Source organism: Ammospiza nelsoni, chromosome 3, assembly GCF_027579445.1.
Source record: "Ammospiza nelsoni isolate bAmmNel1 chromosome 3, bAmmNel1.pri, whole genome shotgun sequence".
NCBI lineage: Eukaryota > Metazoa > Chordata > Aves > Passeriformes > Passerellidae > Ammospiza > Ammospiza nelsoni.
Window position 1 is genome coordinate 13,040,896 of NC_080635.1, and position 15,436 is coordinate 13,056,331.

General features: G+C 40.3%; 1 protein-coding gene across 1 annotated transcript in view; it reads right to left on the reverse strand.

The window, feature by feature from the left end:
- The window catches only part of ALK (ALK receptor tyrosine kinase), a 303,252-nt gene that overhangs the window by 90,386 nt on the left and 197,430 nt on the right, over positions 1-15,436 (reverse strand). Inside the window, exon 6 of the mRNA XM_059468016.1 lies at positions 9,989-10,116. Coding sequence (XP_059323999.1) covers positions 9,989-10,116 — 128 coding nt within the window. The remainder of the gene's footprint in view (positions 1-9,988; positions 10,117-15,436) is intronic.

Genomic DNA, 15,436 nt, shown 5'->3' on the forward strand with positions numbered 1-15,436 from the left:
GCTGCCTGGTACTGCTAGGAACAAAACCAGCAAGAAGAAGCACATTTATTATAATTTGAGGGGAGCTACATGAAGCCACAAATTAGTTCACATTCTACAAATCAACAATTAAGATGAAGACTACTTACTACAATATAAACTTATAATGGAATAAAAATTGCCCTAAAGGTTTTGTGATTAGATTAGACAGGCAAGAATGTTTTATGACTAAAGGGAAAGAGCAGAAGTAGGCTTGTCCAAATGAGAGGAACTGCCTGATTTCACCTGGGAACAGAGAAAGCTAGAGGTGCTCCAAAGATGAAACTAGAAGAAAACAGAAGATAAACACCATAAACACGGAAGACCACGGCAAAGCACTCTGTGCAAACATGAGCAGTGCAAACATCCCTTGGAACTGAACTTTTCCAACATAAAACAGAAAAGGTTATTTCCATTTCTCAGTTGTCTTAACCAGTTGTTAATTTAAAAAAAATATATAACAGCACAACAAGATGTATAATTACAAATCCTGTGGCAGCTTCAGCCTCGTCTATGTGCAGTGAAAGAACAGCTGTAACTTAAACCTGACTCTTCTCTTGGCTGTGAAGAGATGAGCAATGATGAAGTAACTGAAGTCCAAATCAGCAATGTTTCTATCAAACCTCTTGTTAGGCTCCTCCTTTTTCAAAAGGACAAATATATAAATATAATATTTGATACATATGTGGGGGCAGATCTCCAAGCTGATGCAAACAGTTGAGGCTCCAACAATTATTGGGATGACGTGCAATGTGCTTTAGTAATTTCACTGGCAGAAACTCCTCGCAAGTAACTGCATAGTTACTCACTTCCTTTGCTTTGGGAAATAGCTCCCATGGAAGAAATACTTCCTTTTCTTGACTGTCTAAGCCACTTGGCAATTTTTGCAGACAGGTGAGTCATTTTGCTACTGTTTTGTTACTGATGTGTACAACAAGAGTACACAGGAGAGCTGAGTTAACACTGTTGCCAAAACTTTGCACTTAATGTTTCTGGTCTTGCAGCAACTGCTTTCCTTTTGTTACGGCTTCATTAACTGATGTTCGTGAACATGTCTACATACACTGTTATTCCATGAGGTGCTAAAAGAGACAACAGTGTCTTTGTGTCTTTTTAGAAATCAATAGCAACACTGATCATATTACAGAAATTTTGAAATTTCATAATTTTCTTTTTTTTGTTCTTTTTTTTTGGCTTTTGTACCACATAACCTAATGCTGGATTAGGTTATGATCCACTTAAGTCCACCATTTGGGCTTAAGTGCAAGGAATATTCTGTAGTTTCCCAGAAAACATTTACTCTGGATTGTAGTGCACCCAATTCCACCAAAATAGCTTGGATCCCCGTATGGCACAACCCATCATCTCACAGAACCAGATGGGTTGCTTTTCAATTCTCAGAGTTTTTAGGTATCCAAAGAGCAGCACTGTTCATCTGTATTCACATCAAATGAAAGATCTACCACTGATATTTTTGGAGCATGATAAATGTTTCTTACAGAGTTGACTAATTTATATTTATATTTCCTTGTAGATCTGAAAAAACATTTCCAAACCTCTGTCTATGCTTACAAATTCACTGATACTCCATCAATCATGTTCCATGAACATTACACTTTTGGAATTGGACCCAGGATCCAGCTGACTCATTTAATTGCTTGCAACCTCCCAGTTATAGAAAACTTCAGCAGGCAGTAATTTTAAAAAGGGAGGGAGGGGAAAAGGTATGTTCTTAAAATTTCTTTCATGTAATAAAAACTGACTGCAATTTAAGATCTTGCCATCCATGTGTGACTTCTGGATCAATAAGCCTTGCTAGCAGGGCTTTCAAAGGCTCAATTCATAAAAGCCCTGCACACCTCATTTATGGAGGCACTTGGTAAAGCTGCCTCCCTTCTCATCCTCATGATGGAAGGCATGTCTCAGTGCCAGGCAGTAATGATGGCATTTTTGAGAACTCCTAGGGGACTAAGGAGTGTGGTTCCCATTAATTTGTGCTCCAAAGTCACCTGGCAGCTTTTAAACACTGCTCTCTCTCCCCACGTTTTTTGCAACTTCAGAGTAAAAGAATTGCAACATACAGGATTAATGATACTGCCTGAGACTCTGATGGGCAGCCACTGGTTGTGAATTTCCAAATACAGCATAAAGGACTTTCATTTGTTAAAAGGGCATTCACTGCTTTTCAGAAAACTTAGCTCCCCGTTAAAGATTCTTAAACTTTTCAGGGGACAAAACCCCAGTGCAGTAGTTTTATTCAGCTGTCATTTCTATTTATGGGCCATGGATTTGATTTGGAATTGCAAGGTTGAGGCTTTTTGGTTTCAGCTGCTCTATTGCAGACTGTCACTGTATCCCTCAGTGTTGGCAACAAGGTGCCACACCTCTCCCAGGCTGGCCACAGTGCAGGATTGTCAAAAGGTCTGTGGGTTGATTTAGTAATTGGTTTGCTCAGACAGCTGACTGCAGTAGACCTGGCAGAAACAGAACAGCAGGACAAAGCCAGCAGGGCTCCTGAGCCAGGAAGGGGAAGGCTTTGGACAAAAAGAGCTGGACAGGGTCTTATAGCATGACTGGGGCAGATTTACAGTGAGACCTCTCAGACACAGAAACCAAGCTGGACTTGAACTTCTCAGAGGAAAAGCCCTGAGGTACAGAAGTGCCCTGAGCTAAAACCTTAAGGACTCTACCCTATGAAGAAAGAGAAAGAATTACACCTTTTTTTCAAACTTGTGTGTACTGCACTACTACAGAAAAGCGGTGACCACCTCAGTACCCACCATTTGTATGTGTGACACTTAAGCAGGCTTTTAAAAAAATAAGATTCTTGCTGTTAGCATTATTTAATTTTCAAGCAAACACAGAATATCATCTTTCCTTACTGTGCCACATTATCTTCATTCTTGTTCTTCATCTTCCAAAACCTATTTTACTCATTAATGCCTCTGAGGCTCTGGTGAGATGTGCCACCAAAAGGGACTAGTTTCCATCTGAGCATCCTACATATTTATTTTTGCTTTTGATAATTTTAAATGTTAATGGATTAATTCTTGTGCATTTCATTAAATTTTGACAATTCAGTGCATTTCCCTCACTTGGTTTCTTTGCCGGTCCAACAGATTATCCACTTAGCTCAGTCTGGTTGATTGAGTGACTATCTGATTAAGCTTGATTGCCCTAGTTAATTAATTGGATTGTAAATGTTTCTTCCAATCACTTTCTAACTGGTCAAACTTTTTAATCATTTCCGCCATCTAGACCAATTATTCCTGCCTGATATCCTGTCGTTGGTTTTCAGCGTTAGCGATTTGTCACCACCTCTCCCTCTTTCTGTAGGGATCCTGCAAGCAAGGTGGACAGACACTCCTCACAGGAGTATGTACTAACAGGACAAGAGGGAATGGCTTCTAACTGAGAGAGAAGATGTTCAGATCAGATATCAGGAATAAATTCTTCACTGTGGTGAGGCACTGGCACAGGTTAGGCAGAGGAGCTGTGGATGCTCCATCCCTGGAAGTGCTCAAGGCCAGGCTGGATGGGGCTCTGAGTAACCTGGCCTAGTGGGGCGTGTCCCTCTCCATGGCAAGGGGGTTGGAATTAGATGATCTTTAAGGTGCCTTCAACCCAAACCAATCCCCAATCTGGGATTTTATGTTTCTCTTCTTTTGCTGACTCAGTCTGACTCATTTCCTTTCTGCTCGATCATCTCCCTCTTCTGCTTTGGCTTTCTAAGCTTCCCCATTGTCTCTCAGTTCTTCACAAAGATCACTGCAACTCTCCACAAACAAACATGGGTCAAGTTGCCCAGTGAGGTCTTAACAACTCCAAACACTAGCCCTATTTGAACCAACAAAACCTTCCTAGAGCTAACAGGGAACTTCATGGATATAAAGCAGCACTCAGACCAAAACTATCCCTCTTTTGCAAAATCAAGGATCTCCATGCCCTCTGTTACAGGCTAGCAGTCTTTTGGGGTTTATTAGGGGAGAGAAAAAGGGAGAGTGAAACTCTCATCTACTTACACAGTGGAGTCAGTTTGCATAAATCTTTGAATCTGGAGTAATACCAGCTTAAAATCGTTGGGTCATCCGTAAATCATCATTGTCCTTCCCATTTCTCAAGTGATAATAGCAAATCCTATGATTGTTTTAATAAATCCAAGCAGTTAAAACATCACAAGAAGTAAGTGGCAGCAATTAATAGTAATAAAAATAAGTTCAATTTGGGGAAAGCAGATTACAGAGTTCATTTTCTTTCACTGAATCAATGGCTCCCCTGTTGAAATAAGCCTTAATTAAAGGAGAAGGTCAGGATAAAAATCATATACAGCATTAAAAAGATAATGTATTGGCCAATTCTTCAAGGTGTTAAAAAGTACTTAAGACCCACAAGTGCCAACATTTGCAATGTCTCTTGAGCAGTTCCTAGTACTTCTTATGAACAGGTCCTTCTCTTCAGACCATTAAGGCTTTGGATTTTAAAGGCTGAGATCTCTCAATTCTGTTTCTTAACCCAAGTCACCTAACCTTTTCTGAGCTAGAGAGGATAAACCTGCTCACTCTGGTAAGGCACACCTGTTTGGAGCTGTGGCAGGTTCAAGCCTTTCCACCTTCTGCATGAAAACATCTAATTTAAAGATGAGTTTTAAGTGCATTATAAAACATTTCTCTATAACTCCCTCCTCCATATCTTAAAAACCCAAATATATGGCCAGTTCATTACTAAACAAAGCAATAGGACACTTTGCCCCCTTTATCACCAAACTGGCATGGCAGACCTATGAAACCCAAATTCTCTATATATTCAGGTTTGCTTCCTCCCTGCTGCTCCTTTGATGAGCACATGAAGGTTCTAAATAGATTAAATTATTCAACATAACCACTGTCTAAATCTGGCTCTGCAAGAAGTAGGTGTTCACAGCCAGTAACAGAAATGCATAATCACTAATTCATTACTGCAAGAAGCTACTCTACCAGTAATTGAGTTACTGTGCCTCTTCTGGAAGAAATGTTAAAACTAAATTTGCTTAATTTTTTTTATTCCTAGCATTACAATAACTTAATTTTAAAAAGATGAAAGTGAAAACAAAGATAAGCCCCATAACAAGTTCATTAAATTTATTTTACTTAAATTGGCACAAACCACAAGTGAAATAACTTTCACTTTAGAATGACTTTAAAATTATTTAACTTCACTTCAGCCACCACCCTCATCTGCAAAGCAGTATTTTCTCTGACACAAGATCCCTACAGGATTAAAAGACAAGCAGGTTAGAGATAGTTTTTGGCACACAAGCTGAAATCAGAATAATCAGTCATAGCTGGTGAGGGAGCAGAGGTGAATGGGGAAAGAAGGTGGTCACCAAAGCATTTGGAAGCAAATATTATTAAAATAGTAAGGCTTTTCCAAATGCCTACTTAGTGAAATTAGACCCACAGGAAAACCAGACCAGTTGAACTGTATAAATAGTATAGGCCACTTGTTGGAAAATGCAGCCAGTCTGCCTAATTTTATTTTTTTTAAATGAAGAAACATAATGCCAACATAATGCTGCTGGTTTCAATTAGCTCTGGACCTTTTCTCTGGCTCTGTAAGGTTCTTAACCATGGCATTAATGCCAAAGGAAATGATCCAGCTTCTTTTACACAAAATTACCTGGACAGGCCGAGTAATATTATGGTAAATGTTAATCCTAAACCTCAGAGAGAGACAGCTACTTCTGAAATTATGACTACTTTTCTTTTTTGAATCCTGTTTATTTTTGTTTTATAACAATGACAAAATACTGACTGCTCATTCTTCTGCTCACCTGTTTCCCTGTATTTCTGGACAGAGGTGGATCTCCAGACTATGTAAGATGACATGATTGATTCTACTGAAGGTTCATACCTTCACTCCTCCATCCCATAAACAGAACCAAGCAAATAATGAAACATAAAATATTGCCACAATTAATCTAGTGGTTTAAGAAAACTTCTGTAAATATCTTGCAATTCTACCCAAATGAAAATTACTTAAATGTTATACAATTTTTTTCCAATTAATTATTAACATCTAAATGAACTGTGTGCCATGTGGGGCTTCAATTTGAAATGTATGTTTAATTATTTTTATAGTGAGAAGATGCAGTTGCTGCAGCAACTCTCCAGGGATGTGGGAGAGGCCTCATCACCGCAGGTTTTCAAGATGCAGCTGGGTCAGGGTTCTAGATAATCTCCCCCAGACTCCCTTTCACACAAAAAGTTGTGCCAGATTCTCTTTTGAGGTTCCTTCCAATCTGGCCTGTTCCGTGATTCTCTCTCATACAGTGCTATAATCTCAGTTTTCTGTTGGGAAGAGGTTAACTTTTCTCACCAATTTTCCAATAGTAAGCCTCAAAAACTCATTTTGAAAAGGGGCTCACTGGTATTTCATTAAGTTCAGTTAACCACAACATCCTGTCATCGAATTAATTTATAAGACAAACTGCAAAAAGAGAGCATGTGGGAAAACTGAAATGATACATATCCGAGCTTTGTCCGAATGCACAGAAACATCATTTTAGTAATGATTCAGATGCATAAGCAATCCTGTCTGGAGAGAGCCCTTATTGATCTCCTGCAGCTGATTCATAAATCTGTTGCTGGAATATTTATCAAGAGTTATCATGAAAAATTCTATCTGGCAGTTATCATATTTCCTCAGACGTGTTGTAAGCCTGTATTTTCACTCTTCCTTTGCTCTCTCTTCTTCCAGTAAAATCTCCTCCTGATCTTCAAAATTTTCCCTTTCCTGAGAAGTCCTGTGCTTTTGATCACGGATTTTGCCTTTAGTACAACCTTAACTCCAACTTTCAGAAATTTGCATACATATTGCAGCCATCAGATCATTACAGAACTAACTGCCTACCAGCTCCAAAGGTAATGTGTGTTTCTGTGTACTTTCAGTATCTACTGAAAAAAGGCAATTGCTGAGTGGACAGAAGCATTAACTTAATCAACAGCACACGGTCTCTCCCCTCTCCAAAATAAATGGTTTTTATGTTGCTTACTGAGCTTGAAAACTTGAAAGCTAAGTGCTTCCTCTTGGACAGGCTGAGTGTCTGAAATAACTGCTTTTAACAGCCCTGGAGCATCATTAAAGCTTTAAGACATTTCAGAAGCATTTGGTCTCCACGCCCCTTCGGTAAAAATTTACTTAGAATCGGTAAATCGAACACTGCTAAGTAAAACAATGTCTTGTCATTTACTTCGGCGTACTAATACTTGTGTCTACTTAATTAAGACTTTTGGAAATAAGTTAGCAAATTAATTAATTTACAACTTCAATAAAAAATCAGTGAGAAACCCATTAAATATCATAAATAAGTCAATACATTACTTAGGAAATGAACTCTATTTTTATTACTAGAAATTACCATCCACTATAAAATGCCACTGTACCAATTACTTTACTTGTATAAGTAACAAATTTCTTAACTGATGTTATTAAATTAATATATTACTTATCTGCAATTTGTATTTTTTTTTTTTTGCTTTGGCTACTGCACTTATTTAAATAGTAAGTTGTAAGAAAGAGAATTAGGCAATCAATAGCTTAGGTTTTACACACTGACAAACACAATTTGCTTCACATTTGAGTCAGTAATTGAAAGTCAATTGGTTGTAGCAGTCCAGGCAACGCTACCTGTTAGCTGTCCTGAGACAAAACCTACAGAAGTACAAGCAGTCTTTGTATTGACTGTAGGGGCTCTCTGATCAGACTTGAATCCTAAGGTTGAGAAAAGACTGTAAGAACTTTCCTTCTATTTTATGGGAATTGGGAAATGTGAAGATATTCAAGTGACAATTAACTAGAATTTTTTTATATTTTTAAAATTCAGAATTTTATCAGCATCAGAATCTCCTTAAGTTGTTAATTTCCCATTCAATCCCATATAAACAGGTATTTTTCAGTTCACATTAAATATTTTTTTCCTATGCAAAATCTTTTCTAAGATTTTGCATAGGAAAATTAAGCATTAATTAAGGAACTAAAAAAAATGGAATCACCAATATGCAAAAGCAAATTCCAACCTCAAAATTCGACATTCTTCAAGCCCTTGTTGTTTTTCATCCAGAGGGTGCTTGGGCACTGGAACAGGCTCCCCAGAGCAGTGGTCACACCACCAAGTCTGACAGAGCTCCAGAGGGGTTTTGAGATTGCTCTCACGCACATGGGTGACTCTTGGGGTGCTCTGTGCAGGGCTGGGATCAATGATCCTCATGGGCCCCTTCCAACTCAGCATATTCTGTGATTCTTTCTGTATCTGTGCCTGTGGAAATGGTAGCCTAACTTACTAAGATTGTATGTACTCCTTAATTTATTTTTAAATTGTGTTTATGGTCTTCAAAGGGCTTAGAAAAATCAGGCTGAAGGCATGTTTCTATTTCTTAGATATTTCTTTCTCAAATTCACCCATGTTTTATGTGCTTCAACAGCATTAAGGTATCCAAGCAGCTAAGCTGCCCAAAGGCTTCTAACAGCTGCAGAAAAATTAGATTTAGATTAATCTTTTCTTATTGCTTTCCCTATTTTCTCCAAGCTTAAGGTGTCGCCCTCAGCTGCTCATCACCACCTCTTTCCTTGTAAAAGTACACTGCCACATCTTCAGCTGTACACAAAAGGCTTAGCAACCTAAACCAACAGAAAATAAGAGAACAAGAGGTTTTGTTCTCTGGTGGCATTGTTCTTACACTGTGTCCTATAAGCAGGGCACGGGAGTAGCTGTTTGCTACAAATCTGCAGGCAAAATGGGAGATTTGCTCCTCCTTTTGCTCAGAATGTATCTAAATGGCCTCAGCCCTTGACATCCATCATTGCACAGCAGTGCTTGCTGCTGGTCAGAACTCCCAGCCCAGCACCTCGGGTTCACCCCTGAGTGCTCCCAAAAGAGGAGTTCCTGTGCCCACAGTCTGTTGCGCTGAATTCCCACAGCACTGTGGATGACTTGTGTCCTTACACCAGCAGCAGAACAGGCACCTTCCAGCACAAAGTCAGGCTGCTCCTTGTTGGAGCTCAGAGAGCACCTTTATGTACAAACAGTGCAATAAATCCTTTAATACAACTGGCCTTTGTGGAGAGCAAGGTAAATGACCAAAATAATGTATGTTCTGCAGCACATTTCCGTGTCCTAGAGAGGTTGAAAAGAAGGACATGCAGCTCAACTCAGCACTATTCCAAATAAATAAAATGGACAAAAAGTAATGTGTTAAGAGCTATAAGTAGTAATATCCTTCACTGACACGGCGCCTAAAGATTTCAGAATGATTCACAGAGTCCATAAAACTGGTAGAACTAATATGCAGCTGCTTCTGGCACGGAGCACTGAATTTACATACTTGGATTGATTACATAGCTTGTATTTAAAAAAGTAACCCCCATTTAGGTTGCCCATTATTAAAATTCCACACATTACATGAAGCTATTAGGGGCTGCTCAGCAATAACTGCTTTGGAACATTGCCAAAGACAGGCATACTTTATTAGAATCAAGTTTTCCACAGTTGTTTAAAAAACAGCCCCAAAATTTGTAACCATGAACATAAATAAAAGATGGCTTGCAAGGTGTCTGTCAAGGAACCCCTCATCTGCTTTACTTTCTGCTGCAGAAAAGTGAAGTTGTCAGGATATGCATCTGGCAAGCCAGGATGAATACTGCTTCTTTTCTCTCCAAATTAAATTTTCATAGCTATTCTTCCCAAATGGAACAACAAAAAAAGGCAAAGCAAACCAAAACAACAAACTTGTTTTAACTTCTTGAAGGAAAGTTTTAAGGCAACATTAGAAAAGATCCTTCCCTGAGAGGGACCCTATTTTATTTTTTTTAAATTTAAATTATTCATTTGACAAGAACCTTTCCTTCTGTGGCATCTGCAGCAGTCAGAAATCGCGCTTCTCTCCACAAAGGCATCAAAGCACTATGAGCTAAAAACAATAAAATGCTCTGTTACCTGAACTGCAGTTCTTCATGGCGAAGGAATCCACGGCTGCCACGCTCTTGTTCCCGTTAGGAGCATATTCCACTGAGATCCGAAATGGTTTCTCCAGGTGTCCAACTCTCCTTCGAAGCAACACCCATCTGGTCTCATCATAGAGCAAGAGGAAAGAACACAGGAGAAGAGCTGTAAGAAAGGCTACTGCTTTACAAATGCCAAATCCCCCAAAGGAGCAGCTCCACTTATGGCTGGTCACACTGTGCCTCCTACCCCAGTCCTCACTTCCCTCACAGTGCCTCATGCTCAGGGCCTTTCCCTCCCATGGATTTTGCAAAAGCAGGATTCTAAACACCAAGATTTCCACCCAGCTAAGATGTGGAAACCCAACTAAACAGAAGCTTATTGCTCTCTTCTGTCACAATTCTGTGCCCTCAGATCTCTGCCTGCTGTTTAAAGGAAGCTTAACTCTCTGTGCAAAGCAAGCTGTGAAATCTGTAGCACACGTGCACATCCTCTTTAAATATCATTCCTGAGCCTCACCAAAAACTCTCTTAGTCACTCAGGAAATAAGGCTGTCTCCAGGGCTGTGCAATAGCTCTCATTCCCAGCACTGCATCACTGGTTCAGGTAACACATTTTGCTTCTAAAGCAGTTGGCCGGAACGTCTACCTGTGCACGAGGCACCACATCTAAAACATTCCATTTAAAACATTCCATTTCTCCTCCTCCACTTCCTGTCCCTCTTTTCCTGCTTACCTCCCTCCCAAATGACAAAAATTCCCAGCAAGTAAATCAAGGAAGTGAATTAGCAGCCCTGGAGATTAATATCCACACTCCATGAGTGCTACAACTTAGTCTACTTGTTGCCAAGAGTAAATGAGAACACAAAGCCTGTATGAGTTTAATTTATTCCCTGAGACGCTAAAAGACAACACTGCCTTGCTGTCTTGAATGTCTACCTCCTCCCCTCTGATCAGTTGGAAGAACTTCCAGCCTGAGAGCACAAGAACTATTCCTAGACCGCTGATTCCAATTCTGTTATCCCTCAAGACATGTCTAAAGGTAGACAGTTAAAATACAAGCATCTGTCTTTTTCCAATATTCTGGAATTCTGCAAGGAAAAAATAAGGAATTAAATACTTGTACAGTAACATGGTCTGGCCCATCTCCCTTTTCATCCTTGGGCACAGGCTGCCAATAAAACCACTTGACACCATTTGTGAAGGGCTGCTTCCCAAGAGGCACTGTTACCTCAGCAGTGATATGGATCCCATCCCCTGTTTCACTCCAGGTTATCAGGGCCGCTCACTAACCACAAACATGACCAGAGACAAGAGATTCTGTAAAGTCACTCAGCCACTACTAATGCAATTTTTTCACATTTCTCTTCTGTTACAGGAAGGATTCAGCACCAAGGGAAAAGTCCCTTTGTAGCATTCTGTGAGTGGTCAGCTGGAGCCTAACAAACCAACAGGGCCTAACAAAGCCTATTAGGAAACGCAGCTTCAGCTGCAACTTTTGAAAGATGAGACCAAAAACGTATTCTATTTCCTTAAGTTGTTTTCAAACACCAGTTTGAAGCATTTTAGGGAAGACTGTAATTATTTCTAGTTGTCAGAAATTTTTCATTGCCGTTTTACAAAACCCCACGTTTTTTATTGCTCTCACAAAAAGATTTCATTGTCAAGTACCTCCACTGCCTCCCTGTACATGTGTTTATGTTTGTCCATGAGCTGGGGAAAACAAACTTTTTTTTGGGGAGGGGGAAGGGAACCCTCTGCAACAGATCTGAGCACAAAAAGCTACACAGTTTATCTGTTTTCATCCATTACGGGAATCCCAGTTCATCTATCATAGTTATCATCCATTACAGGAATCTCCTTCTCCAGAAGCATGCCAAAATTTGGATGTTATGAAGTTAAGAAACCCTTCTGAAAGGAAATATAACAACATGTGCATATGACATTCGCACCAACTGACCACCATTTGTGCCTGCTGTGAGCATGGATCAATCCTAAATTGCAGACCCTACACTGTGACACAAGCTAAGAGACTTTTCTTGGTTCCAGAGGCAGACACGTTGTTTGTCTCCTCAGGGACACGGTGGTGTCATTATGCTCCACTGAATTCAACAAAATTCCCAGCAGGCAAGGAAGCCCCTGACAGGTCTGTGAAGGACCTAAAGAAAAGTCCTAAGCAAGGGTTGCAGAAGGACCCTGCAACTCAGAAAAGCAAACACAGCTTTTTAATGATTTACTAGGTGTCCTCCTCCCTCTTTTTCCATTGAGAAGAGTGAAAATAGACTGCTAAATTTCATTTTTTGTTTACAGTTATTTTCATTTTCATTTTCTCATATCTTCCACCTTCTCTGCTCTAGGCTCCCACTTGGATGTTGGCGTCCTCACTCTTTTTCTGTCCCACTCCCCCCAGAGATAAATCTGCTTTTGCTGAAATTAAATAGAATAAAGCATTGAGAGTATTTTAAATGCCTAGCTTTTGTGTGAGTTATTTCTTCTGATGTCATCTCAACTTAGGTATATTATAAGGATTAGAGGATACAAATTTCCCTACAAATAGAGCCAAAACTAACCCTAGATTAAATTTGATTATGAAATACAAAAGCATCTGTATGTCATGAAAATTGTTTTCCTCAGCTTCAGAAGACTGATGGATTTTAATTCCAAGTACGCAGTGGCTCTCAACAATGATTTCCATTTCTGTGCTACTGCTAACCCTCTGGATAAATGTGCCAGGAGTTTTAGGAATTGCTTTTTTGAGTTACTGGTGCAATAACTTTAGTTTGAGATTCTCAGGCCTCTCATAGTTTACCACAGAAACTTTATTAACTCCCAGAGCTGTTGCCAAGCAGGTGTTTTATATCACCATGACACAAGACTGGAAAAGGCAGACTCACTCAAGCCCAGATTCATTACAAAATATATTCATACTTCATGGTACAAATGCCTACAATAGGGTGCCTGAGATTCAGGGATTCATATGAAAAGAAATACCAAGTATCAGCCTCTTATTTTGGAGACAAAGATGACATTAACTGGTGGATTTATCAGGGATACTGAAAAGAGCTCCAGGGTCAGCAGAGGCACCTGTGGGCAAATTCAGATAGGAATCAGTTCTGCCATCATTCTGTGGCAGATTTGGGACTCTGATCTCCAGACTTTCTGTATAAGGCACTGTATGACACAGACCCACACTCATTTGCACATCCTGTACTATATATAGGCTGCCTGGCAGCACCATCAGCAAGATCTACTTCAGCATAACCAATACATATTAGATGTTAATTAGCATAGCTTTATTAAATTTCTATCAGTTGTCTACATGTTATGAATCTAATTTTAGAAAGCATTTCAGCAAGGTAACAGAAAGCTACTTCAGTTGTCTTTTGGGATAGATGGGGAAACATCACGTAAGGAACCTCATACTGGAGTCATACTGACAGGTTTCTGTGCTGAGATGATAGTACAGAAATAGCACAAGAAGGTGATAGCACCTTTTTGCTCGAGGAGGAGGGCAGTGGATGTTGCTTATCTTGACTTTGATAAGTTTCCAGTACCCTCTCCCATCCCATCACTACTGACTGATGGAAGCTCAGACTGTGAGTGGGCAGTGAAGTGGACTGGCTTAGAGGGTTATCACCAATGTGCCAAGTGCAGCTGGAAGCCAGTCACTGGGGGTACCCCTCTGGTTTTACAGTGTTTTCTGTCTTCACTGATGGCCTGGGTCACGGGACAGGCTGCACTGTCAACAAGCTTCCAGAAAGACTGGGAGATGCAACTGATACGGGGGACAGTTGGGCTGCCACTGGGAAAGGTTGGACATTTGGGTCAACAGGAACCTCATGAAGTTCAAGAAAGAGAAATGTAAAGTACTGCCTCTGCAGAGGAACAACCTCAGGCACCAGCACAGGCCAGCAAGTGGCTTTGCAGAGGACAACCTGTGGGTCCTGATATAAAAAATGCTGAGGCTAAGTTAGAAACGTGCCCCCAGTGACAAGAAAGGCCAAGAGTTTCCCAGGCTGCTCTGGGAAATACAGATCAAAGGAGTGATTCTTCCTCACCACTCAGCTCTGGAGAGACACTTCTGGAGGACCAGGTTCAGGGCAGCCCTTTCCAGCACAAGACAGACACGAGGTACAGAAGTGAGTCCAGCAAACAGCCACAGAGATGATTTAGGTACTGGAGCATCTGACATACAAGAGGAGGCTGGGATTGCTTAGCCTGGAGAAGAGGAGGCTCAGGGAAGTATCTCATCAGTGTTGATCCATTATGGGTGAATGAAAAGGAGACAGATTTGGACAAGGGTATCCAATGAAAGAACAACAGGCAAGCACAAGGCACTTTTCTTGGACTGAAAGACCAGAAATTCCATTAAAACACAAGAGAAAGCTTATTTGCTTTAAGGGTGACTGAAAACTGGAACAAGTTTCCCAGAAATCTTATGGAGTCTCTATTTCCAGATATTTAAAGTGGGAGTGGATATAGCTCTGGGTAACATGCTTTAGCTCATCCTGCATCAAGAAGGGAAGATGGACTACTCAATCTCAGGGGTTCCTTCCAACCTCAACCATTCTGCATTTGTGAAACACACGACCCAAAAGCAAACAACAGCAGGTAACAGATTACTCCTGTTATCCTCTGCATGACCTCCAAGCACTCTACAGAGTGATCAATCAGCCCACTAAGCTGGCAACTCTAAGGAAAAAGGCATCACTTATTGTACCCAGAGCTATAATCACATAGCCTTCAACATCATGGCCTATTTCTACCACAACAGTGGCCATAATAACCATGATGATCTCTCTGGATACTGCCTCAAGCAATAAAAAATTCTGCAGTTTAACATTTTAATTTAAACTTTTATACTGCAAAGCAACACACTATGTTGCATTGCTTAGGCACTGCTCAATGTCTTGTTACAAGTCAGATCCATCAGGTCTTTCACTGAAGCTGCATTAAGAAAGAAATGGTCTCAGATATCTAGAATCTGCAGTATACATGAGTTTAGACAGAAACTAATAACACTGTGCTCTTCAGTGACAGAGTAACCCAAAATCCTAGATACAAATATTTTCCGACTTTAGAAAAGTTCAGACCTGGATGAGGGTGTTGCATAGAAAGAATTAGTTGCTTAAAGAAAGCCTGGGCAACACCTGGGGTTTCTCTCAGAAGGCTTTTCTCCAAAACAGAAAACATTGCTGACAGAACCTGAGCCCAGGTTTACACAGGAGAGCAAGGGCTACATTTTCAAATGGCTTCTTCGTACTCACTTAATGTGAAGGTGAGCTGGACACAACCTTTGGCCTCTCTCAGCTCTGCAGGGGTGAGGTGCTAGATCCCAAACAAGCCAAAGTACTTCTGTGTAGTATAACTTTTCTTCAGCCCCCCATCCATGACTCAGTTGGCCAGGCTCTAGGTTTCAGAAGCCACAATCCAGTTGTCATGG